The 25,600-nt window shown below is 36.6% G+C and overlaps 1 protein-coding gene across 3 annotated transcripts in view; it reads right to left on the bottom strand.

Moving 5' to 3' along the window:
• Nucleotides 1–25,600, bottom strand: part of TAX1BP1 (Tax1 binding protein 1) — a 92,745-nt gene that overhangs the window by 554 nt on the left and 66,591 nt on the right. For 2 of the 3 annotated variants that reach the window (XM_068549206.1, XM_068549207.1), the window contains exons 15-18: nucleotides 13,587–13,770; nucleotides 13,080–13,228; nucleotides 2,002–2,084; nucleotides 312–1,378 (exon numbers count right to left, since the gene is read on the bottom strand). In XM_068549206.1, coding sequence (XP_068405307.1) covers nucleotides 1,177–1,378; nucleotides 2,002–2,084; nucleotides 13,080–13,228; nucleotides 13,587–13,770 — 618 coding nt within the window. In that variant the 3' untranslated portion in view covers nucleotides 312–1,176. Of the gene's footprint in view, nucleotides 1–311; nucleotides 1,379–2,001; nucleotides 2,085–13,079; nucleotides 13,229–13,586; nucleotides 13,771–25,600 lie in introns of those variants that run through there. The other variant, XM_068549208.1, reaches the window with a different exon arrangement.

Genomic DNA, 25,600 nt, shown 5'->3' with positions numbered 1-25,600 from the left:
ACTACACTGAATATTAAGTTAACATCTTAGATAGCTAGTTTGCTTAAGACAAGCTTAAATATTTTGATATAACCACAAAAAGAGCAAAATCAAAAAGTCAGTACTTTAAATCCTTAACATTCATATTCTAAAAGAGGAAAGGACGGTAGTTCAGAAAATTTTAATGACCCAGACCAAAAAGACATTCAAGATGCTAGACTTAATGAAAATCACAAATAAATCTGACAATGAAATTGCACACTTCTAAAAATGTGTCTACGTTAATGTTAATGAATACACTATATACAGCAGAGTCATAACGAACACGATAGTTTGATTTGGGTTTATGCATTACATATTTAATGACTTACTGAGAACATTTTTTCAAAGTTATACTCTTATCAGGAAAATGTGAAAAAAGACATACATTTTCTGTGATTTTATGCCACAACCATCACTGTTTAGTAGATCATTTAATATTGAAACAATTACGCTGACATATCTTGTTCCATTTCCCCATCAGATAGAAATACAACTTTAAGATGGCTTAAAAATAATCATTCAGGTATTCTAAAATTTTTTAGTCATAAAATTAGCAAAATATGCTTTCTATTAATTCCTAAAGCAAAGATTTCAAATATAAAAAGGATATTTGCTATCTTGGAAGCATGTGATCTCATTCTACATGCAGCTCCCTTTCTAAAGAGGGTTAAAAAAAAAACATTTCATGGGCTAAATTATGAAGTTTCTGTATTCAAAAGAATAACTGCAAGACTTATGATCAATTCTTTGTATTACATAATTTTTAGTAGTCATGCTCAATCAACAAGGTCAACAGAGATGTGTAAATATTCTGCTAAATAACACACTATACATACCTATTTTTTCAGTGTGGTAACATTAAAATAATCTGTTTCCTTCATTCATATAATTTTGCAAAATGGGGAATAAATAAAGATACAAACACACAAGAACTTCTTAAGCAGGTAAGATTAACAGAGGTTAAAATTATATTTATTGATAAGTGGTAAGCCAAGGACTGACCCTGACACTAGTAACACCAAACTCAAAGTAGCTCTTGGTCAGAAAAGTGCAGTAGAGGGTGCATGAAAGTGACACCTTGTGGTCTCCTTAGTGGTCTGAGGTGATTTTTTTTCCAACTGCTAAACTGTATTATTAACTCCTAATAAAAATTAACTAGTCAAAATTTAAAACATTCTGATCAAAATGGGTCTGTACATGCCTTTCAAACCCCTGCTGGTCATAGTCAGGAGGGAACTGCTCGCTGCACATTGGGCACACCTTCCAGTGACTTTCAACATGTTCTTCAAATTTGCTCTGATCATAGTTGGGAGGGAACATTAATTCACAGAGTGGACATTTCTTCTGAACATCAAAGCTTGAGGAAATAAAACGAAAGAATTACGTATTTCTAATAAACAGATTTTTAACAGCAGTAGTCTTCAGATACAGCGAGGTTACATTTATCTAGTTAAGCTGATATTCATACTAACACTTACCTTGAAAGTCTTCAGTTACGCCAAGAACCTCTTTTTCTGCTCCTAAAAGCTTGCTATTGACAATTGTGTAAACCATTTATAAAGCCTCTAATTTTAGTTTTACAATTAGATTGACAAAGAAAATCTTTTTCTCATCAAAATCCAAAAAATACAATCACATTATGTGAAATGAGGCTCAGTGACAAGAATTCTTCAATTTTTAACTAACAAAATATGCCTTTTGTAAAACTATAAAGATTCATACAACTTGTAGCTTCCCAACAGTGTTCATTCAGTTTAACAACTAAAGGTGTTTACAGCACTGGTCCTCAAGGTACGGCGCGCATCAGAACCACCTGGAGGCATGCTGAGACACACACTGCTGGGCCCTACAGCAAGGATTTGGGGTTCAACAAGATCTGAGTTAAGGCCCTGGACCATATGCATTTCTAACAAATTTTCAAGGACCATACGTTGAGAGCCACAGGTAATCCCAATTCTACACAGGAAAGAGCAAAATTACCTGGGATCAAAGCAAAAGCCTGTTCCATGCCCACGTAAATGCTGACTTGGAGGATCAGGAGCAGGGGGCACGTTCTCGTCTTCCTAGGCAAAAAATAATCGTGCAACTTTTGAGAAAAGTGAAACCAAACAGAAGTTCCTCAATTAACTCAATCAAGCACCATATAAAGGAAATAAGATTACACTTTTAAAAATTTACTTCTATTATCATTAAATTAGATTTTCATGTAAACATGTTTGAAAGTAACTTTTTTTTTTTTTTTTAGAGAGTATTTCACTATGGACTAAGTCTTACCTTGAAATAAAAAGCACTATTCAGTGGAATGGAGAGTATACTACACCTGTGTGTGTGAATGAAGCAGCGATCAATAGACTTTTTTGACCGATATGTAGGTAACTTTACCAACCTTTTATCATTCCATACACTGGGTGACCACTTTCATAAAAATCTTAAGACTGCATTATTTTTCCTGTTATTCTCATTTAATGACTATTAGTCTGTAAGATAGGCAGGATCTTCTGTGATAATATATATCCACTGCACAATACGTAGAAATTATAAATAAAGGAAAACTAACAGTGTGTGTGTGTATGTTTTGGGGCAAATACACAAGCGAATCCAACTGGAAAACCATGTTAAAGCGAAGCAATGCACCAAACTACAGGCCTCAAAAACCCTGATGTAAAACAATCAGATTCAAATTTAAATATCTGATTAACAGATTATCAAGGAAGACTCCTAAAACCCTGTAAATCTGAGTCTGAATCAGAAAGAAAATGCTGGTTTGAATTTCCATGCCTGCATCCCTCTAGTCACTTTTTATAGATTTGCACATTGCTGCTACATCAATATCCAAACACAGACTGTCACTTCATATCCAAAGCAGCCACATCCATCTGAAGTGCCCATTTGCTTTCTTTCCCTGAGCAGTTTGTTAGCTGCTTTCATGCCATGAACTAACAGCACACAACAGGTAGAAGAGGCACTTGATGAAAGTCCTTATGTTGCTGGGTAGTCATGATTGCCCCAGAACTATTAATAGGCTAAGTCAGGTCTGTCATAGGAAGAGGTTCCAAAAAAGTGTATGTGACTTGAAATTTGAAGTGACCAAACAAAAGATAAATTGAATTCTTTTTTTTTCTTTTGAAGGGGGGGAGGGAATAGTTAAGGGAAGGCAGGGTAACTTAGCTATTATCCTGACAATTATCCCCCCCTAAAAGCTCAAAAAAGGAGGTGAGAGACTTTTTTTTTTCCCATGTACATCACATGAGAAAACACTTTTGTTTACATATGATTCCCTTAGGATATAACTGGGCAAAAGAAAAACAGGATCAATAACCTAATAGGGCATTGAGAAGTTGGGGAATATTGGGCAAGTACTTCATATACTTCAAAAATTAAAAGTCTTTAAGTAACTAAAATCCAGACAGTTTTTAAATCTGCAGGTACAAAGAGGGAAGATGATTTAGTAGCTGAATCTGCTAAGCTTACATATGTAAAACAGGCAAGTTATGATTCTGTGCCACATTACTCCGGCTGCCATACTTAGGCCTTCCAGCAACAATATCTGAAAATGAATCTGCTTAAACAACTACATATAAAATAATGAACAAAATTTTCTCATATCTAAATGACATAAAAATATATAAATGTTTTAAAAAATTTTGAAATGCTATTGAAGAAAATGAGAATAATAAAACGAAAGGTCTTCATATTCTACTTTTCAAAATTCTTGATGAGACATATTTATAATATTGTACAACTTTCTAGGGGTGAAAAATATAATGGAACCAAAACTCTCACAACCACCTTTCCCAGTGTTTTACAACAGCTGCGGCTCACACCAATTCACTGCTTCCGTGAAGCAGCTAACAATAGAGTTTGGAACTAGCTAAGGTGCTAGGTTCAGACCACCTATCAGACATGTTAACCCTGCTTATAAAATATGTGGATGAGGGGGCAAAAAAAGCAATTTATACTTTCTAAGCCATATATAATTTGGTAAGGGTAACTATTATTCTGTATCTTCTACCAGAATAAAAGGGGAGAGGGACTGAAGAGTAGAATTCTAGATGTAATAGTGAGACATAAGTCCTCATGAAATAAGAAATCACCTACTGGGAGAATAGTTTAAAACCAGGAAGTATGTAATAAAATCTGAGTAACCAATTCATATAATAAAGTCTTTGGTGATCTTGTCATGCAAAATGACCAAATTTTCACTCACAAATACAGTTATTCCATTTTACTCATCAAGCTCGGCTAATTAGTTTCCAAACCATACTAGTTTACATATAACAAATTAGCCCGGGAAGTGAGGCTGTTAAGGCAGGCTCACGGCCAGCAACAAAAAATGGCTACTGGTGAAAAAAGAGAGGAAAGCAGACAAGAACCCAAAACATCAAATAGGATTTCAACACTGGATCATACAGCTTTACTATACACCTTAAAAGAATGTGAGGACATCATTCAATATTGAGTTTTTAATTAATAAACTTCAGTCATCAAGGTTATTAGTATTCTATTTTAGCAAGATTTCCACCCCAAACTACTAAAATAATCAAGTTTTAGCACTGAAAGTTGTCAACTCAAAAGAATTTTGAATAGCAAGTTTTAAAGTATAAGTACCTAGTATTTTAGCTAAACTGTTGAAATAATCTTGTAAGCAAATATTACTGGGAATACCACACTGAAATGTATTTATGAACAATTCCAAATAAATTTTTCTTAAGAAAACATTTTCAATATCATTTTAATCTCTACAAAGGTCTAAACACTCTACATTGTTCATGTACCTTTAGACCCACGAGCAAAATACTCTTTCTATTTGCAAACTGGTTTTTAAGCAAAGGAAACATGCTACGGTAAACTGAAGCTCTATTTGAAACCCAAAACTTCTCACGAGATGCTCAACCCAAAATCTAGTCTCTAAAAAATATTCTTGTTTTTATCAAAGTATATAACCAGTTTGAACATCTGAAATAGTATTAAAATTGGTTAATCTCTCAGACAACAAAATATATTTAATCATAGTAAATTCAAAATGCAATCATGATCATAAAAATACAATTACCGTACGATACAACAATTCCATTTCTGGGTATATATCCAAAAGAACTGAAAGCAGGAACTCAAACAGATACACTGGTACACCTATGGTCATAGCAGCATTATTCACAATAGCCAAAAGGTGGAAACAACTCAAATGTCTATCAATGGATGCATGGAAAAACAAAATGTGGTATACACATACAATGAAATATTACTTAGCCTTAAAAAGGAAGAAAATTCTGACATCTTACAACATGAATGAATCTTGAGGACATATATTAAGTGAAATAAGCCCATCACAAAAAGATAAATACTATATGATTCTATTGTACTTATATGAGGTATCCAGAATAGTCAAATTCAGAGAGACAAAGTAGAATGGCAGTTGCCAGGGGCCAGAGGGAGGGAGGAATGGAGTTGTTGTTTAACAGGTATAGAGTTTCTGTTTTGCAAGATGAAAAGAGTTCTGAAGACTTGCTGCACAACAACGTGAATATACAGTTGACCACTGAACAATGAGGATTTGAACTGCATAGATGTGCTTTTATGTGGGATTTTTTTCAATAGTATATACTACAATACTACATGAAATGAGGTTGGTTGGATCCTCGAATGCAGATCTGTGGATATGGGAGAAACCACAGATGTAGAGGACCAACTGTAAGTTATACTCAGATTTTCAAATGCATGGAGAGTTGGCACCCCTAACCCTCGCATTTAGGGTCATCTGTACTTACTGCTATAGAAGCATGTACTAAAAAATAGTTAAGATGGTAAATTTTATGTGTATTCAACCACAATAAAATATGCAATTGTGATCAAACTAGCAATACACACTCAGGAGCTAATGATTGAGTTACACCATCTAAATCATTAGGATTCAGACAATCAGAATTTCTGAAACTGTGTTATGGTTCCACCTTTGCCAGGAATTATTAATTGAAATATTTAGATATCATTAAGGAGATAGTAATGAATATCAATGAAGAAAGATCCACCACTTAATCGAACTTTTACTAAGTTAATAATTACTACTTTAGTTTAAGAACATCCTATAAGAAACATTTGCTAAGGCCAAAATCAACACATTAAGAACAGAGTACCAATGACTCTGGGTAACTTTTATATACAACTAAAGAATTAACGTTTATCCTTATAACTGTATTATTAAGTAATATTAGTCAACATTCTCTTTTTATGAGATGTTACTGTTTAAGCTCAGCCAAACATCCATTTCTAGTAATATGTCAATGAAGGAATATCATTGAATTATAACTCCATAAAATTTAAAGGTATTTTAAAAATAGGAAAGCAAATAATTTTGTAAGATCTCTATTTTCAAATGTCACTTTTCTCAGATACATGCAGCCCTATGTTCATGCAGCACTATTTACAAGAGCCGAGACATGGAAACAACCTAAATGTCCATCGACAGATGAATGGATAAAGAAGATGTGGTATATATGTATACAATGGAATATTACTCAGCCATAAAAAGAGTGAAATAATGCCATTTGCAGCTACATGGACCTAGAGATTATCACACTAAGCGAAGTAAGTCAGAAAGAGAAAGACAAATACCATATGATATCACTTACATGTGGAATCTAAAATAATGACACAAATGAACTTATCTATGAAACAGAAACAAACTCACAGCAGACTTGTCGTTGCTGAGGGGGGATTGGGGGGAGGGGGGTGGATTGGGAGTTTGGGATTAGCAGATGCAAACTATATTACATATAGAATGGATAAACAACAAGGACCTATTGTACAGCACAGGGAACTATATTCAATGTCCTGTAATAAACCATAATGGAAAAGAATACCAAAAAAAGTTTTTCTCCATATCCAAAACTTAAAACAAACCAAAGACCTAAATCAGAAGCTAGAGCTACCTTAGATAAAGCAATGGTTTCTGAGATACGACAACAAGAGTACAAGCAAAAAAAGGATACGTAAATTTGACTTCATCAAAATTTAAAACTTTTGTGCTGCAAAGGATACCACCAAAAGAATATAAAGACAATCCACAGATGGGAGAAAATATTTGCAAATCATTTATCTGGCAAGGGACAAATAATCCTATATAAAAATGGCCAAAGGACTTGAATAGACATTTTCCCAAAGAACATATACAAATGGTCAACCAGCACATTAAAGATGCTCAATATTATTAGCCATCAGGGAAATGCAAATCAAAATCATGATGATATGCCACTTCTCATCTACTAGGATGGGCTATCATCAAAACAACAGACAACAAGTGTGGGTAAAGATGATGTAGATAAACTGGAACTCTTACACATACACACTGCCAATGGAAAAGGAATCAGGCAATTCTTCAAAAGGTTAAACATAGAGTTACCCTATGACCCAGCAATTCAACTCCTAGGTATATAACCAAACTGAAAAAGGTATTCAAACAAAAACTTGTACATAAGTTCACAGCAGCACTATTCACAAGAGCCAACTGTTAATCAACAGAGGAATGGATAAACAAAATGTGGTATATCCATACAACACACTATTCAGCATTTAATACAAAGGAATGCAGTACATTTTTCATGCTAAATATGTATGCATGCTAAAACAAGGATGGGGCTTCCCTGGTGGTGCAGTGGTTGAGAATCCGCCTGCCAATGCAGGGGACACGGGTTCGAGCCCTGGTCTGGGAGGATCCCACATGCCGCGGAGCAACTGGGCCCGTGAGCCACAACTACTGAGCCTGCGTGTCTGGAGCCTATGCTCCGCAACAAGAGAGGCCGCGATAGTGAGAGGCCCGCGCACCGCGATGAAGAGTGGCCCCCGCTTGCCGCAACTAGAGAAAGCCCTCGCACAGAAACGAAGACCCAACACAGCCAAAAATAAATAAATAAATTTTAAAAAAAAATTATTTAAAACAAGGATGGATCTTGAAAACATTATGCTAAGTGAAAGAAGCCAGTCACAAAAGACCTCATTATTAGAAGATTTGACTCACATAAATGTCCAGAATAAGCAGCTCTACAGAGACAAAGTAACTGCTAAAGGGTACAGGGCTTCTTTTTGTGGTGAGGAAAATGTCCTAAAATTGAATGTGGTGATAGCTGCACAATTCTCTGAATATACTAAAAACCACTGAATTGTATACTTTAAATGGTAATTGTATGGTATGTGAATTATATCTCAATAAAGCTGTTACCAAAAATTACTTTTCTAAGATGATATGAACATTAGTAGGCAGAAAATAAAAATAATTAAAAGCATTTCTTTAGCTAAAATCGTTAGTCACAAATATTTAAATAGACCCTACTGTATATGAAAGGCATTGTACTATATGGTATAGAGAAGGTAAAATTCAGCATTAAGAGATGCCAACCAGGGACTTCCCTGGTGGTCCAGTGGGTAAGACTCCACACTCCCAATGCAGGGGGCCTGGGTTCGGTCTCTGGTCAGGGAGCTAGTTCCCACATGCATGCCACAACTAAGAGTCCGCATGTCGCAACGAAGATCCCGCATGCCGCGACTAAGACCAGGCGCAGCCTAAATAAATATTTAAAAAAGAAAAAAAAAATAGAGATGCCAACCAGAGATACATAATCAGCTGGAAATAAGTGTGTATTAAAAAAACTAAAAATAGAACATATAGAATTCATGTAATCTTTTTTTTTTTAATTTATTTTATTTATTTTTGGCTGCGCTGGGTCTTCGTTGCTGTGCACAGGCTTTCTCTAGTTGCGGTGAGCGGGGGCTACTCCTCATTGCAGTGCGTGGGCTTCTCATTGCGGTGGCTTCTCTTGTTGCGGAGCACGGGCTCTAGGCCCGCAGGCTTCAGTAGTTGTGGCTTGCGGGCTCTAGAGCACAGGCTCAGTAGTTGTGGTACACAGGCTTAGTTGCTCTGTGGCATGCAGGATCTTCCAGGACCAGGGCTTGAACCCACGTCCCCTGCGTTGGCAGGCGTATTCTAAACCACTGCGCCACCAGGGAAGCCCCTCATGTAATCCTTTTGATGAAGTCTAATTTATCTATTTTTTCCTTTGTTGCTTGTGCTTTTGGTGTCATATCTAAGAAACCATTGTCTAACATCACAAAGACCTACCTCTATGTTTTCTTTTGAATTTTATACTTTAGCTCTTATATTTAGGTTCAATTTGAGTTAATTTTTGTATATGGTATGAGGTAGAAGTCCAATTACATTTTTTTTGCATATGGATATCCAAATGTCCCAGCATCATTTGTTGAAATGATTATTCTTTCCCCTTTGAAATGTCTTGGGGGACTTCCCTGGTGGTGCAGTGGTTAAGAATTGGCCTGCCAGGGGCTTCCCTGGTGGCGCAGTGATTGAGAATCTGCCTGCCAATGCAGGGGACACGGGTTCGAGCCCTGGTCTGGGAAGATCCCACATGCCGCGGAGCAACTAGGCCCATAAGCCACAACTGCTGAGCCTGCGTGTCTGGAGCCTGTGCTCCGCAACAAGAGAGGCCACGATAGTGAGAGGCCCGCGCACCGCGATTAAGAGTGGCCCCCACTTGCCACAACTAGAGAAAGCCCTCGCACAGAAACGAAGACCCAACACAGCCAGCCAGCCAGCCAGCCATAAATGAATGAATGAATGAATGAATGAATGAATGAATGAATTGGCCTGCCAATGCAGGGGACACGGATTCGATCCCTGGTCCAGGAAGATCCCACATGCCGCGGAGCAACTAAGCCCTTGCGCCACAACTACTGAGCCTGCGCTCTAGAGCCCGCATGCCACAACTACTGAAGCCCGTGCGCCTAGAGCCCGTGCTCTGCAACTAGAGAAGCCACCGCAATGAGAAGCCCGCGCACTGCAACGAAGAGTAGCCCCCGCTCACCGCAACCAGAGAAAGCCCACGCGCAGCAACAAAGACCCAACACAGCCAAAAATAAATTAATTTAAAAAAAAAAGTCTTGGCAGTCTTGATAAAAGTGAATTGACTGTAATTATATACTACTTTTGTAAACAGAAAACATATTGGTTATATTCAAAGTAAAATTTTAAAAATAAGACAACAGGGGCTTCCCTGGTGGCGCAGTGGTTGAGAGTCTGCCTGCTAATGCAGGGGACACGGGTTCGAGCCCTGGTCTGGGAAGATCCCACATGCCGCGGAGCAACTAGGCCCGTGAGCCACAACTGCTGAGCCTGCGCGTCTAGAGCCTGTGCTCCGCAACAAGAGAGGCCGCGATGGTGAGAGGCCCGCGCACCGCGATGAAGAGTGGCCCCCGCTTGCCGCAACTGGAGAAAGCCCTCGCGCAGAAACAAAGACCCAACACAGCCATAAATAAATTAATTACTTAATTTAAAAAAAAAAATTCAAATCATCTACCGCTTTAAAAAAAAAAAATAAATAAGACAACATATGAAAAATGGCAAAATTTAAGAAAGGCAAAAATTCCATGTGTCATGACAATGGGAAACAGGACTTGATTCTTTCAAGCAGTGATTCCCAACAATTTTGGAATCATAGCCCCTTTGAAAACCACAGATCCTTCTGAGAATAAAAACTAAAAAACTCATCAGGAAAAAATGTAAATACAAAAATTGTCAGTCTTCAATTGGGGGGTTCATAGTGAAGGATTCATGTGGAAAGCTGCAAACTACACATTAACAGAATGTGTGAACCTCAGTCTTTCAGAGATAGAGGAGAAAGGAAAGAAGTAAAGCTAGTCAGGTGGAAGGGAAACACTATACAAAGGCATAAAAACAACGGGAAAGTGGGATATGTGTTAAAGGAAGAGAAAGTAATCCAACCTTGCCTGATGGGCTTTAGGAAGTTTAGACCAGTGCAACTCAAACTTTATTAAGCACATGATCACCGAAAGACTTTGTTAAATGCAGTCTGATTCTCTGTAGGTCTGGAGTGGAGCCAGAGATTCCTTATTTCTAACAAGCTCCCAGGAGATACCAATAGTGTTAGTCCAAAAATGATATTTTTGTGTAGCAAGAGTTTAGACCATGGTTCCCAAAACTGTGCAGGAGGCTACTGAGATGCTAAAGGTGCCATTAACTGAGAAAGTTTGGGAACCTCTGGTTTAGTCGTTTGGTAGGTTGATAGGTGGTAAAACCACAACTTCCATAGCCAAACTGATGAGGCTGTACGCTTACCAGCTGTATGACTTGAAGCAAGCCAGGTAGTCTGTCTCTGTTTCCTCCAATATAGTAACAGTTTCTACCTCATAGGACAGCTATGAAGAGTTAATATATTTAAAGTGTTAAGCATTAGCTGTCCAATAAAACTACAGAAATGTCTATTGCCATCACTATCATCATAATTACAACTATGAGGTGAAGGGGAGTGAGTCATAAAAGCCTTTTTTGATCTGACAGAAAGTTTTTGGTGCAGAAGGGAGGAGATATGGCAGGTATGACTGGAGGGGGCTGGAAGTGCAGCCGCTTCAACCCCAACCGAAAGGCACTGGGTCCCGGGCTGTTAAATACTTCCAGGGCAAAGAACCAGAGAAAAGGGACAGGTCAACTCAGAGCTGCTTTTTATACTTTAACTAAAACACTTCATTTGCAAGTGATTTTTGTTGCTGTAATGACAAGAATTTTTTTTAAAAAATATGGTCTGAATGTACATAAAAATTAGTTTCTGTCTAATGTGAAAAATCTTCTGATAGCAAAATACAATTACCCAAGGTGTGCCTATTAAGACCCCTTCCATCTCATTACCAAATCTAAGCATGTCAGCAAATGAGCACAAGACTCTAACACTGCTTCTCATGGGTTTGCAGGAGGGCAAAGCACACAGATCAGAAAGAACATTCTGCTAATTAAACTGAAGCAGATGGCTACAGAAGAGAAGAGCTTGTCACATGTAACATCTGTGCCAAGAATGATCAGATTAAATATGCAAAATGTGAAGTAAAGGTGTGAAAAAGCAGTAAGATGATACTCTAGACTTCATACAGGCTACCAAAGTTCTGACAGTTTTCCTAATTATTCCCAGTAATGGATATAGGAGGCCAAAAGGCAGAAGAGAGAAATACATTTTTCTCCATTATGGGTGTTGAGCACTAGGGCTAAAATCATGCCTGTCTGAACACTGATCAGTTTCTGCCAAGGTTAATAGCAATTAAATGCAGCAAACTAGATTAAATGAGAGACAGGTCATGATACCGCTGTACTTGCAAAGAGCACGATAAAGCATTTCTTTTAAACACATCTTAATGCACAGAAAATCCGAAAAGAGCTGCTATGAGGAAAAGGATCTATTAAATGGTGAAGAAATCTCTTAAATGAAATAAAAAGAATGCCATGCCACGTAAACTGATTCAATTATCAACAGTACTGTACTGCTGAGAGATTAAATACTAATGATGTCTACAAGAGTATTTCTCTGAAAAAGAAAACTATGATACACACACTTCTTTTTCTTGCTAAAGATAACGAAGAGTCCACTTTATAATTTAAAGTGGGATATAAATGCAAAACTGAAAAGATGCACACCAAAGCATAACACTGTCATTAACACTTTGCTTCTTGCAACCTAGTACATCTACAATCAAAAGAATATAGTAAATAACTCTGTGATAATTAAGATTAAACTATCTGTGACTACAGTTAATACTGTATTGTATATTTGAAAGTTGCTAACAGAGTAGATCTTAAAAGTTCTCATCACAAGAAAAAAAAATTATAGCTGTATGATGATGGATGTTAACTAGACTTGTTATGATGATCATTTCGCAATATACACAAACACCGAATCATTATGTTCCACACCTGAAACATATGTTATATGTCAATTATAGCTCAATCTAAAAAAAATTTTTAAGATTAAACTATCTTATAAGTACAATATTCTAAGGTCATTCTCTCCATAAATCCTAAAGTGTAAGTCTGAAGCATATTAATGGTTGATTTTTCAAATTTAAATACAAGCAGATTTTTCAAAAAATCAAGTAAGCAATCATGTGTACACACAAGCATATACATTCTCTCTTTCCACACACACATAACTCTCTACACAGGACAAAAAATAAAAGGGACAGGCTCAGAAAATAGAAATTCAATTTACTTTACTATCCTCAGGGTCTTCTAAACCATCAGGTCGACTTAGGTTTCGAGCAGGCTGGCTGCAGACAACATTATCTTCCAGTCCCCAAGACGGTACTCTCACAGGTGGCCTTTGGATTTCATCTGGGTAAAAAGCACCATCTGCTCCGTCTGAAATAAAAATTTTGGAAGGGTAGGGTAAAAGCTGGTACTAAAATTAGAATCTCTGTGTATAGCTATGATGAACAGAATATAAAGAACCACTTTAGTGTATCCAAAAAAATGTCTTTTTTTTTAACCCAAATGATCTTTAAAAATAAGAACTATGTGCAATAAGCAAATAGACTCCTCATTCATGGTGTACTGCTTCTAGATGAAGCCAGTTAGTGTTAAACATTAAAACTGCTTATTATAAAACAAGATTTCTGTTAGAGTTGATCATACCAACAGTTCTCTAATCCCAGGAAGATACAAACAAACAAAAAAAACTCCACATTCAGCTAACCCCAACCAAAAATATTTTAATAACCTCTTGTTTCCTGTGTTGCATAAGGATTACCAAACTGCAGAACTGGTTGTGTACTTGGCACTGCAGGAACATGACCATTTTGCTCTGAGCTGGTGTTGAAACACTGTGAGATCTGCTGAGGACTCTGGGAATTCTGACCCTCCAATTTCCTTTCTGCTTGATTTTCTATACTCCTTTTAAGTTCCTAAAATTAACAAAAACAAAGGTGAATAAGCAACCAAATATTTTTTAACAAGAAGAGCATTAAATATTTAGTCAAAATATAACAATAAAATGATTTCCCTATTATATTTAAAGTATACATTTGGAAAGGCTGGTTCTCAACTTCTCATAAATGTCCCTTCCACATCTAACAAAATCAGAAAGCAGGATAAAGCCCAATATATTTTCAAATTTATTTGTGCCAATAAAGTACCCTTTTTATTGCTAATTGAGAGGAAATTGCGAATCTCTTACAATTTAGCTATTAGTAAAAATCACAAGACAAAAAACAACTCAGACTGCTTCCCTAGTAAACTCTATTGAACATTTAAAAAAATACTAATCTTGTATAAACTCTTTCAAAAACTAGAGGAAAAAACACTGTCTCAGCTTACTTTACAAGACCAGTATTATCCTGATACCCAAACCAGTGACATCACAGGAGAACGGCAGACCTCAACTGCAGACCCTCACGAATACTGATGTAAAAATCCTTAATTAAGAGATCAAATTCAATATTAGAAAAGAATACATTGGGACTTCCCTGGTGGAGCAGTGGTTAAGAATCTGCCTGCCAATGCAGGGGACATAAGTTTGATCCCTGGTCTGGGAAGATCCCACATGCGGCGAAGCAACTAAGCCCGTGCGCCACAACTACTGAGGCTGAGCTCTAGAGCCCGCACTCCACAACAAGAGAGGCCACCACAACGAGAAGCCCTCGCACCACAACAAAGAGTAGCCCCCGCTCGCTGCAACTAGAGAAAGCCCACACGCAGCAACGAAGACCCAACACAGCCAAAAATAAATAAATTTATTAAAAAAAAAATCATGACCAAGTGGGTTTTATCACAAGAATGCAAATTTAGTTTAACATCCAAAAATCAATGTAATTCATCACATGTTCATAGACTAAAGGAAAAAAAGCATACAATCATTTCAATAACTGCAAGAAGAAACATTTTATAAAATTCAACAGGCATCCATGATTTAAAAAAAAAAAAAAAGACATCTACAAAAACCTACAGTGAATCTTAATGGTGAAAAATTAAATGGTTCTACCTAAGATCAAATATTAAGGCAAAAATGTCTGTTCTAACCACTTCTATTCAACATTATACTGGAGTTTCTTTTTTTTTTTAATATTTATTTATTTATTTGGCTGCACCGGGTCTTAGTTGCAGCACTCGGGATCTTCGATGCGGCGTGCAGGATCTTTTAGTTGCTGCATGCAGGATTTAGTTTCCTGACCAGGGATCAAAGCCAGGCCCTGTGCATTGGGGAGCGCAGAGTCTGGACCATCAGGGAAGTCCCTATACTGGAGGTTCTAAACAGTGTTAAGATTAAGGCAAGATTAAGATTAAGGCAGACAGACTGGAAGGGAAGAAGTAAAACCATCTTTACTCACAGATGATATGATCATAGAAGTGGAAAATCCTAATGAATACACTAGAACTAGGAGAATGAGTTAATTTAGCAAGGCTGCAGTATATAAGGTCAATATATAAAACCAACTGTACTGCTATATATCAGCAACACACAACTGAAAAATGAAATTTTTTAAAATTCTATTTATAGTAACATTCATAGATTAAAAATTAAATACTGAGGAATAAATTTAGCAAAAGATGTGCAAGGCCTATGAACTAAAAGCCACAAACATTACTGAGAGAAATTAAAGAGAGCCTCAGCAAATGGAGAAATATACCACATTCATGGACTGGAAAACTTATTTTTATGCTATTAATTCCCCCCAAATTGATCTACAGATTCAATGCGATCCCAATCGAAATTCCAGCAGGCTTTCGTATAAACTGACAAACTGATCCTAAAATGTACATGGAAACACAAAGGTCCTGGAATAGCCCATTTTTAAAAAGCAGAACAAACTTCAAGACTTACACAATCTGATTTCCAGACTTATTATAAAGCTATAATAATCAACTGAGTACAGTTTTAGCCTAAGGATAAACAGATTGGGGGTAGGCAAACTTTTCCATAAAGGGCCTGATGGTAGATATTTTCAGCTTTGTAAGACACAGTCTCTGTCACAACTACTCAAATCTCTGCTATTGCAGCCATAGACAATACCTAAAAATGAATGGGCATGGCAATGCGCTTTAATAAATCCTTATTTACAAAAACAGGCCAGAAGCCAAATTTGGATGTAGGCCTTAGTATGCTGACCCCTAATATAAATCAATAAAACAGAAAAGAGATTCCAAAAATATACCCATACTCTTGTCAATTAATTTTCAACAAAGATGCAGAAGTAATACAATGGAGGAAAAATGTTCTTTTAAATATATGATGCTAAAAAACTGGATATCTGCATACAGATAAACAAATTTTGACTACATATCATTCCTTACACAAAAATTAATTTTAAGTAGATCATAAATCTAAACATAAGGCTGAAACTATAAAATATACTGGATTAAAAAATAGGAGAAAATCTCTGTAACCCTGGGTTAGGCAAAAATTTCAGATAGGACACATATAGCATGAACCATTAAGAAAAACATTGCTAAACTGGACTACTTCAGAATTAGAAGCTTTTGCTCTTCAAAAGACAGTATTTTTAAAAATGAAAAGGTGAACCACAAATTGGGAGAAAATATTGCCAAAATACATAACATAGAAATTGTATTTGGAATATATTTTTTTTAACTCTTAAATCCAAAAAAGATAACCCAATAAAAAATCAGGTAAAAGATCTGAACAGACACTTCACAGAAGAATATATATGAATGGCCTGTAGGCACATGAAAAGATGTTGAGCATCACCAGTCAGTCATCGGGGACTATCCGGAAAAAAACAAAAACACTAATCTTAAAAGATACATACACCCTAATGTTCATAGCAGCACTATTTAAAATAGCAAAGATATGCATGGAAGTAACCCAAGTGCCCATCAACAGACAACTGGATTAAGAAGATGGGGTGTGTGTGTGTGCACGCGCGCGTGCACTTGATTCAATAAGTCAAAGACAAATACTATATGTATGGTATCACTAATATGCGGAATCTAAAAAATAATATGAATGGCTTTATATACAAAAAAGAAACAGACTCACAAATATAGAAAACAAACTTGTGGTTACCAAAGGGAAGGGGGGAGGGGGGAGGGACAAATTAGGGGTATGAGATTACAGATAAAAACTACTATATATAAAATAGATAAGCAACAAGGATTTACTGTGTAGCATAGGGAATTATACCCATTATCTTGTAATAACCTATACTGGAATATAATCTGCAAAAATACTAAATCACTATGCTGTACACCTGAAACTAACACAATATTGTAAATCAACTATACACTTCAATTAAAAAAATTTTTTTTAAAGTTTAACATTAAAAAATAATAATTAAAGGGCTTCCCTGGTGGTGCAGTGGTTGAGAATCTGCCTGCCAATGCAGGGGACACGGGTTCGAGCCCTGGTCTGGGAAGATCCCACATGCCACGGAGCAACGAAGCCCGTGCGCCACAACTACTGAGCCTGCGCGTCTGGAGCCTGTGCTCCGCAGCAAGAGAGGCCGCCATAGTGAGAGGCCTGTGCACCGCGATGAAGAGTGGCCCCCGCTTGCCCCAGTTAAAGAAAGCCCTCGCACAGAAACAAAGACCCAACACAGCAAAAAATAAATAAATAAATAACCATGCCCTATGACTAAAAAAATAATAATAATAATTAAAAAAAACACTAGTCGTCAGAGAAATTAAAACTAAAACCACAATGAGGTAACCCTACACACTCACTAGAATGACTAGAATTAAAAACTGACAATACCAAGGGCCAGTGACTGGAATGCTCATACACTGCTGGTGGGAATGCAAAGTGTACAGCCTCTTTGGAAAACAATCTGGGTGTTTCTTAAAAACATACACTTACATACCATATAAGCCAGCAATTCCCTTCCTAGGTATCTACTCAAGAAAAATGAAAACACATGTCCACAAAAAAACTTGTAAGAGAATGTTCATATAGCAGCATTACTCATAACAGCAAAACATGAGAAATAATTTGAATGCCCATCAGCTGGTAAAAGGATTAACGTCTATCAACTAGTGAATAAATTCTGTATGACCACATTTATGTGAAATGCTAGAAAAAGTAAAACTACAGAGTAACAGAAAGTAGAACAGTGGTTGTCTGGGGCTGGGGGTAGCTGGAGGAACAGACTACATATGAGCGTGAGGGAATTATGTGCAGCAATGAAACATTCTATAGTTTGAATGTAATGGTAGAGAACTATATGTATTTGACAAAATTCATCAAATTGCACTTAAAATGAGAGAATTTTATCATATGTAAATTGCACCAGGGACTTCCCTGGCAGTCCAGTGCTTAAGACTTCTTCGCCTTCCAATGCCGGTGGGGTCCAGGTTCAATCTCCCTGGTCGGGGAGCTAAGATCCCACATGCCCCACAGCCAAAAAAACAAAACATAAAACAGAGCAATACTGTAACAAATTCGATAAAGACTTTAAAAATGGTCCACATCAAAAAAAAAAAACTTTAAAAATAAAAATTAAAAATTAAAAAATTCAACCAAACATATTAACAAAGGATGTAAGAATGAAAATTTTCATCTGTAAAGTAAAATTCAGCTGGTTTTGCTGATTGTCATCCCTTGGGAGTAGAGATGAGACTCTATGTTAACAAATTTTTACCTATAAAATGACCTTAAAATAGAGTAAGTGGCCTTCAAATGGAATAAGTCATTATCACTGAGAGCAAAACTGGTAAACATGAAAAATGCAAGTCAATTTAGGTTTGAAAAGAGAAATGGGAATTAAAAGTTCTTCCTAAGCACGTGAAAAGAGTACAGAAGGCATATGAAATATAACATATTGCAGGATTGGTAAGTGAATGATTTACTTAGAACACAGGATGCATGTTAAGAGTAGAAGAAATGCAGCTAAAAACAACAGGTTGAAGGGCAAATGTGCCAGATGTGTCATACAGTTTACTACAATGGGCCTAACAGTTCTTGAACAATAATAACACAGTGAAATGGTCCTTAGCAAGGTTAATCTAGCAAAACTATACTGGGCACAGCTGAAAGTAGAAACAAATAATCAGGGGCGCAGCATGACATGGTGGATTGGAGTCAGACCAGAATTTGCTCATCAGCTCCAGCACAAATAACCCTGAGGAACTTATCTTCTTCAGGCCTCAGAGGACTACTGAGAAATGAGGGGAGTGTTTAGAACACAGCAGGCCCTCAACGGATGTCCCCTCACCTCCAAGACTCAAAAACCCCTGACATACCACTATAGTAATTCAAGATGTTTAAGTGGAAATGTGAAGAGAGAAAAAGGGAGAGAGTAAATTTTTAAAATATTTCAAAGATGATTCAAGAAAAGCGAAAAAAGGGCATGAAAGCAGCAAAAGAGTTAAGAGATGATAAAATACTTCTACAAAAGTGTAAGCAAATCAATTTAAAGGAGTATGGTTAAGTTCTTCTGTAAGCAAACAATAAACTACTTAAATGGAGTCAAGGGTTTCATCAAAACATTTATGCATGCGCTGACAGAGCCAAGGAACTTCATAGAGAATTCCAACCTAATAAAGAGTTTCCTCTAGGTTCATACTCCACTCCTCTACCATCAAAGATAAAATAAATCCTCTGCAAATAGTATAAGGGTAAGAAAAGGAGGAATAAGCAGCTTTGATTCCTCATGGGGGAAACTGAGGCAGGGTAAACAGAACACAGGAACATGGACAAAATAGTTATGATTAGGTTGTTTGGCAAATTAGAAGACTGAACTCTTGACTCAGAGAAGATTCTTAAATTTGTATTCACAATGCATGCTTTCCCCCCCCCCCACGAAAGGATCCATGTTTAGAATTCAGGAGATCCATGAACTTAAATGAAAAAAAAAAAAAAAAAAATTATATCTTTTCACTAACTTCTAACTGAAATTTAGCATTTTCTTCAATTATGGATGTAGGCAAAAAAACATAGCAACAGTTGCAGTACCTTTAATTTTGTCACCCACAAAAATCACAGATATACTCAAGATACCTTCCATTAATCATTTATAAATATATACAAATATTACTCTTCTATTCTTAAAAAGGAAGCAGATCATCTGGAAATATGAAATGATGATTCAGAAAAATCGCTAGTCAGGTACCTGATGTTAAACAACATTTTGAAAGTTTTACTTTAAAAAATTTTTTATTTTAATTTTTTCTCTGGTAATAGTTAATAAAGTACTTCCCACCATCATTTTTATCATTATTTGCCATTGTGCTTTTGCTTTATTATTTTCTTTACTCTTCCCTTTTCATATTTCTAGTAAGGGGCTTATACAGAATATCTGAAATAGTATGAAAATGATAAATAATTCTAAATAGTGGATTTGGAATGACATGAAAAAATAAGATACTTTAAGGTATATTAAGTTTCTAAATAAATTTAAATTGGTAGGGTTTTTAATCCTAAATTACTTCATACTATTAAAAGTTATTTTTAAAATATATTTTTTTATAATACTAGGGAGTTAGTTACTTAAAAACACTATAATGAGTTTTTATCCACATATATGTTCAATACTTATTGAGTATCTAATATGCAGCAGGCACTGCTCTCCAGGCACTAGAGATTTAGGAATAACCAAAACACACAACAATTCCTGCCCACATGAAGTCTGTATCTAGAGCAGGGCAGATGGACAAGAAACAAAATAAGTAAAACACACATTCTGTTAGATGGTGATACATCCATTTTGTCATTTGCTCACTCAACTAATGCTTAATGATCACTTGGTTCATTCCAGGCACTGTCTGGATCTAGGTTTCGGTGCTGAACAAAAAGGACGTAATCCTAACTCTGCAGAGGATTGTGGCAGGAGTGAGGGTACTGAGAAACACTGGGGGAGAAGACAAACATGAAGCAAGCTGCTGAAATAGCAAACAGAAATTCTTATAAATACAGTCTTTAGAAGTAATATAAAACTATAGTGTCAGTAGCAGGGAAATCAAGAGTAACTCAAGAAGACAGGAAGTAGAAAGCAAACTGGCCTACTTCTATTGTATTCCTGGCAGGGCAGGGAATTAAATGACAACAAAACTGCTGATCCCACTACATTTCTTTTACCAAATATTTTTATAAGCAAATGCTATAAATTATGTTTGCCCCATTAACTTGTTTAGTCATTCAACAAATATTTAACTTCAAATATCAGGCACTGTACTAGAGGCTGCAAATACAGTGGTGAATAAAATAAACATGATCTCTGTTCTTCATGGACCTTATAATTAAGCAAAGGGAGTTGTTACAGAAATAAGCACAGAAATATTAACTACAAATTATGGTAAGTGCTATAAAATAAAACTACAGCTCCCAGGTTTAAGTTTAATAAAGGTACCTAATTTAGACTGAGAGGAGAGGTCAAAGAAGTCCTCTCTGAAAAAGAGAGATTTAATCTGAGACTTAAAGAATAAGTCAAGAATGGTAGGAATAGTTAAATATTCAGAGGAAAATAATAGGAATTATGGGATATACTTGAAAAAATACCACTGGGGGAAGAGAGAAGGGAATTATGGTTGAACAGACAAAATAAGATGGCACTGGGACTTCCCTGGCGGTCCAGTGATTAAGACTTTGCCTTCCAATGCATGGGGTGTGGGTTCGATCCCTGGTCAGGGAGCTAAAATCCCACATGCCTCATGGCCAAAAAAAAAAAAAACAAAAACCAAAAACATAAAAACAGAAGCAATACTGTAACAAATTCAAAAAAAAAATACTTAAAAGAAAATTAAAATAAGATGCCACAAAGTAACATCTGTTGATTGCTCGATGAGAAGTACAACTGAGTTCGTTACATTATTCTCTTCTTACATATGTTTAAATTCTTCTGGGACTACCCTGGAGGTCCAGTGGTTAAGACGCTGTGCTTCCACTGCAGGGGGCACAGGTCTGATCCCTGGTTGGGGAACTAAGATCTTGCATGCCGCGTGGCGCAGCCAAAAAAAATTCTTCTTTAAAAAAAAAAGTTAACAAAGAATTGTAGGCAAGAATATTCCTAGCAAAGTACATGAACAAGGGCCCTGGAACAAGAAAGCAATTCATGAGTTGTAAGGCCCGAGTGACTACAACAGTTCTCCAAGTGTGGTCCCCAGACCAGTAGCGTCAGGAACTTGTCAAATGTGCAAATCTCAAGCCCCACCCCAGACCTACAAATCAGAAACTCTGGGAATGGAAGCCAGAAATCTGTATTTTAACAAATACATTGTAAAGCAACCATACTCCAATAAAAATTAATTTAAAAAAAAATGTGGTACCCTAACAAACTATATTAAATGAAATTATATGAATGTAATGTGAAAAAGGGCAATTTTCAAGATAATCTAGTCTGTGGCATTTTATATATATGATTGTATGTTGACCTTTCCCTGCAAAGGCACAAGCTCTGCTAACTTTTGTTTAGCTTGTAATAAGTCATGACTGTACTCTTATCATTACTTATAATGTTGTATTTGCTCATATTTCCCCAAATACATGTTGTATATCGCCATTTAATCTTTAATATTACAAAAAGGCAAAATATTTAAATAAATTTGATAATTACCTAAAAAACAAACAAATAATACAGGTGGTTCTGATTCAAGGTCAAGATTGAGAACACTACTGAGAGAAATTCTACAATAGAGGAGAGTCAAACAAGAAACTGTGGCTTAAAATGGGACTAGAGAGAGAGGCCAGTCATATAAAATATTACACGCTACGTTGAATTTTGGCAGGAATTCCTTGGTGGTCCAGTGGTTAGGACTCCGCGCTTTCACTGTTGCTTTCACTGCCAAGGGCACAGGTTCAATCTCTGGTTGGGGCACGAAGATCCCACAAGCCACACGGTGCAGCCAAAAAAGAATTTTGGCATTTATCCTAAATGCACTAATGCATGGGAGGCCCGTTAAGGAGCTTCAAGCAAGAAAGGATCAGCTTTACATTTTTAAAGGTTACCCTGCCTGTGGTTTGAATAACCTTTTACTTCAGTCAAACATAGAGGAGGACGGACTTCCCTGGTGGTCCAGTGGTTAAGAATCCACCTTCCAATGCAGGGGACGTGGGTTCGATCCCCGGTCAGGGAACTAAGATCCCACATGCCACGGGGTAACTAAGCCCGCATGCCTCAACAAAAGATTCCGCATGCTGTGACGAAGATCCCACACGCCGCAACTAAGACCTGATGCAGCCAAATAAATATTAAAAAAAAAAAACATAGAGGAGGAGAGTGACCTCATGGAAGATGGCAGAGAAGAAATTATGGCCCTCACCCAACTATCTGCATGGAACTGAATCCTGACAACAAGGAGTGAGCTCAGAAGTAGATCTATACCCGTGAGATGACTGAGCCCCATCTGACACACTGACTGCAGTCTTGCAAGATGTCTAAAGAGGACCCAGCTAAGCCACACCTGGATTCCTGACTCATAGAAACTGTGAGATAACAAATACTGTTTTAAGCCACTACATTTTCAGGTAATTTGCTGTGCAGCATAATTAATACAGTCACCATATTGTTTTCTGTTTGTGATTTCAGCCATTTGTAACACAACAAAATGTACAAATGGTTATAATCATTTAGCACTATCTTTCACTGTTATATATGAAACTTCAAAATAACTATATAAAACATTCTATATATATAATTTTACATATAAATTATATATAAATTTTATATATGAAATATATATTTTTTATAAATGTAAAATATATAAAAATAAAGTATCTTGATTGCTTCTCTCTAGCATTAGCTATTAACTCCAAGCACAAAATACACTTAGAGCCAGGTTTCTTACCAAAAATGGTTAAGGTACATCCATATTTCAAAAAGTTGTCTTAAGCATTTGGAATATATATTTTGTCAACTTCTTGTCAAATCTGATTAGGTCATCATTGTTTTAACTTTGAAATACACTTGAGGAAAACTCATACTGGAAATAAAAAATCATTTTCTTACTCTTCATTTGTGCTCCTATTGTTTTAATTAGCTTTAATCCACTGTTTATTTGCAGGGATCTTTTTAACCCACTTGTCATTTTGTGTTACCATACACTGAAGGGGGCGAGGGAGAGAGAACAAACACAAGTAACATTTGAACGCGATATACTGACAACCTGGGGTGGGGGGTGGGGGGGAAGGACTTACAAACAATCTTGAATTCAATTCTATTCTTAATAGGTTTCCTTCTTTTAGTGATATGGCTCTAGCAGTTCTGAAGGTGTGGGATATTGGAATTAGCAAGTAGATTCAATGTATTGACACTATTGGGCACAGGATTCTCACTGTGGAAAAAGTGTACAAATAGGAATTAATGAAGGCAAGGGGAAATTCCCTGGTGGTCCAGTGGTTAGGGCTCCACGCTTCCACTGCTGGGGTTTGATCCCTGGTCAGGGAACTAAGATCCTGCAAGCCACGTGGCACGACCAAAAACAAACACACACACACCAACATCCTTATCCTGATAATCTCTTTCTGTAGTTAGATAAAATTACTGTAATAACGTCTATTAAAAAATGCCTCTTTAAAAAAAAAAAAAAAAAAAAGGAAAGGAAAGCAAGGAAGAACCAGTGTGGAATTGGACTAGAACTCATGATATCTAAAATACACACCTTTCCCAGCTCAGACACTGAAAGGATCTACAAGCAATGAGCACACCTAGGGCCTGTATTTTGGGTTCTAAATACCATTTCCCACTAATAAGCAACCAGAACTCCTTGGAGAAATAAGGACCAGAGCTTCTTCATTGTAAAAAAATGGCCAATTCCAAAGATGAGGGAATAAAGGTATGAGAATACCTTGCAGTGCTAGAAAAAAATTAAGTGCTCAAAAGACCAATATCCTTTTGATATTGAGGCAGATCAGGAACCAGCTTGAAGGTATTCCCACTGACCAAATCTCAGACTATGTGAACATCAAAAAAATTCTTAATCCATTGACTAAAAAGAGCTCATATTGATGACTACCAAGTAGGAAGATAAGATGATATGTATTAAGATTAGATTAGATAGACACACAGATGAACACAGACACCCAAATATAAATTAAAAATACAGTTGGCCCTCCATATCTGCCAATGCAGAGCCAGCCAATGCAGAACCCAGGGATACTCAGGGCCGATGGTACTACACCATTTTATATAAGGGACTTTAGCATCCTCCTATTTTGGCATCCTTGGAGGGGTCCTGGAACCAACCCTGAGGATACCAAGGGATGACTGTACATACATACATAAATACACACTGTGATATAAAAAACATTTTTGGTCTTGTCCCCAGTTCCTGGCACAGATCTCCTAAAACTTCTGGAATTTCCTGAATGATAGGAGTGTCTTTTGTCATTCATAACAAGCCGCTTTAGACCCTACCTGAATTTATGGCTAACAAGGTGACTCCTAGGTTTACAAAATTCTAATTTTTTCTTAAAAGCTTGAATTTTATCATTGGCAACAAATACTATCAACTGGTTTTCCTTAAAGTAACAGGCTCACTTCCCTTCTCTTCAAGAAAATATCTGCCAAATACCCCAGTCTGAATAACCAAATTTTGTCTATTAGTCATTCTTAAAAATAGAAATGATATGCCATATAAAAAGAGGCTAGTTCAGCTTAGAACTCAATCACACAGTGCTTTACCTTTAAAGGTATTTAATGCCACTTTACTTCATTAGGCAAAAGTGTTTTCCGAGTACTTCCCATTTCATCACACAGAATATTAAAAACACCCCCCAGGGTCAAGCGTCAATAAAATTAATATTTTACTGTTCCGTCGTCTTAAGTGAAACTGTTTTCTATTTTTTTT

Source organism: Eschrichtius robustus, chromosome 8 (genome assembly GCF_028021215.1).
Source record: "Eschrichtius robustus isolate mEscRob2 chromosome 8, mEscRob2.pri, whole genome shotgun sequence".
Classification (NCBI taxonomy): Eukaryota; Metazoa; Chordata; class Mammalia; order Artiodactyla; family Eschrichtiidae; genus Eschrichtius; species Eschrichtius robustus.
Note: the sequence above shows the minus strand (reverse complement) of the source record. Positions and strands in the feature narration are given on the sequence as shown.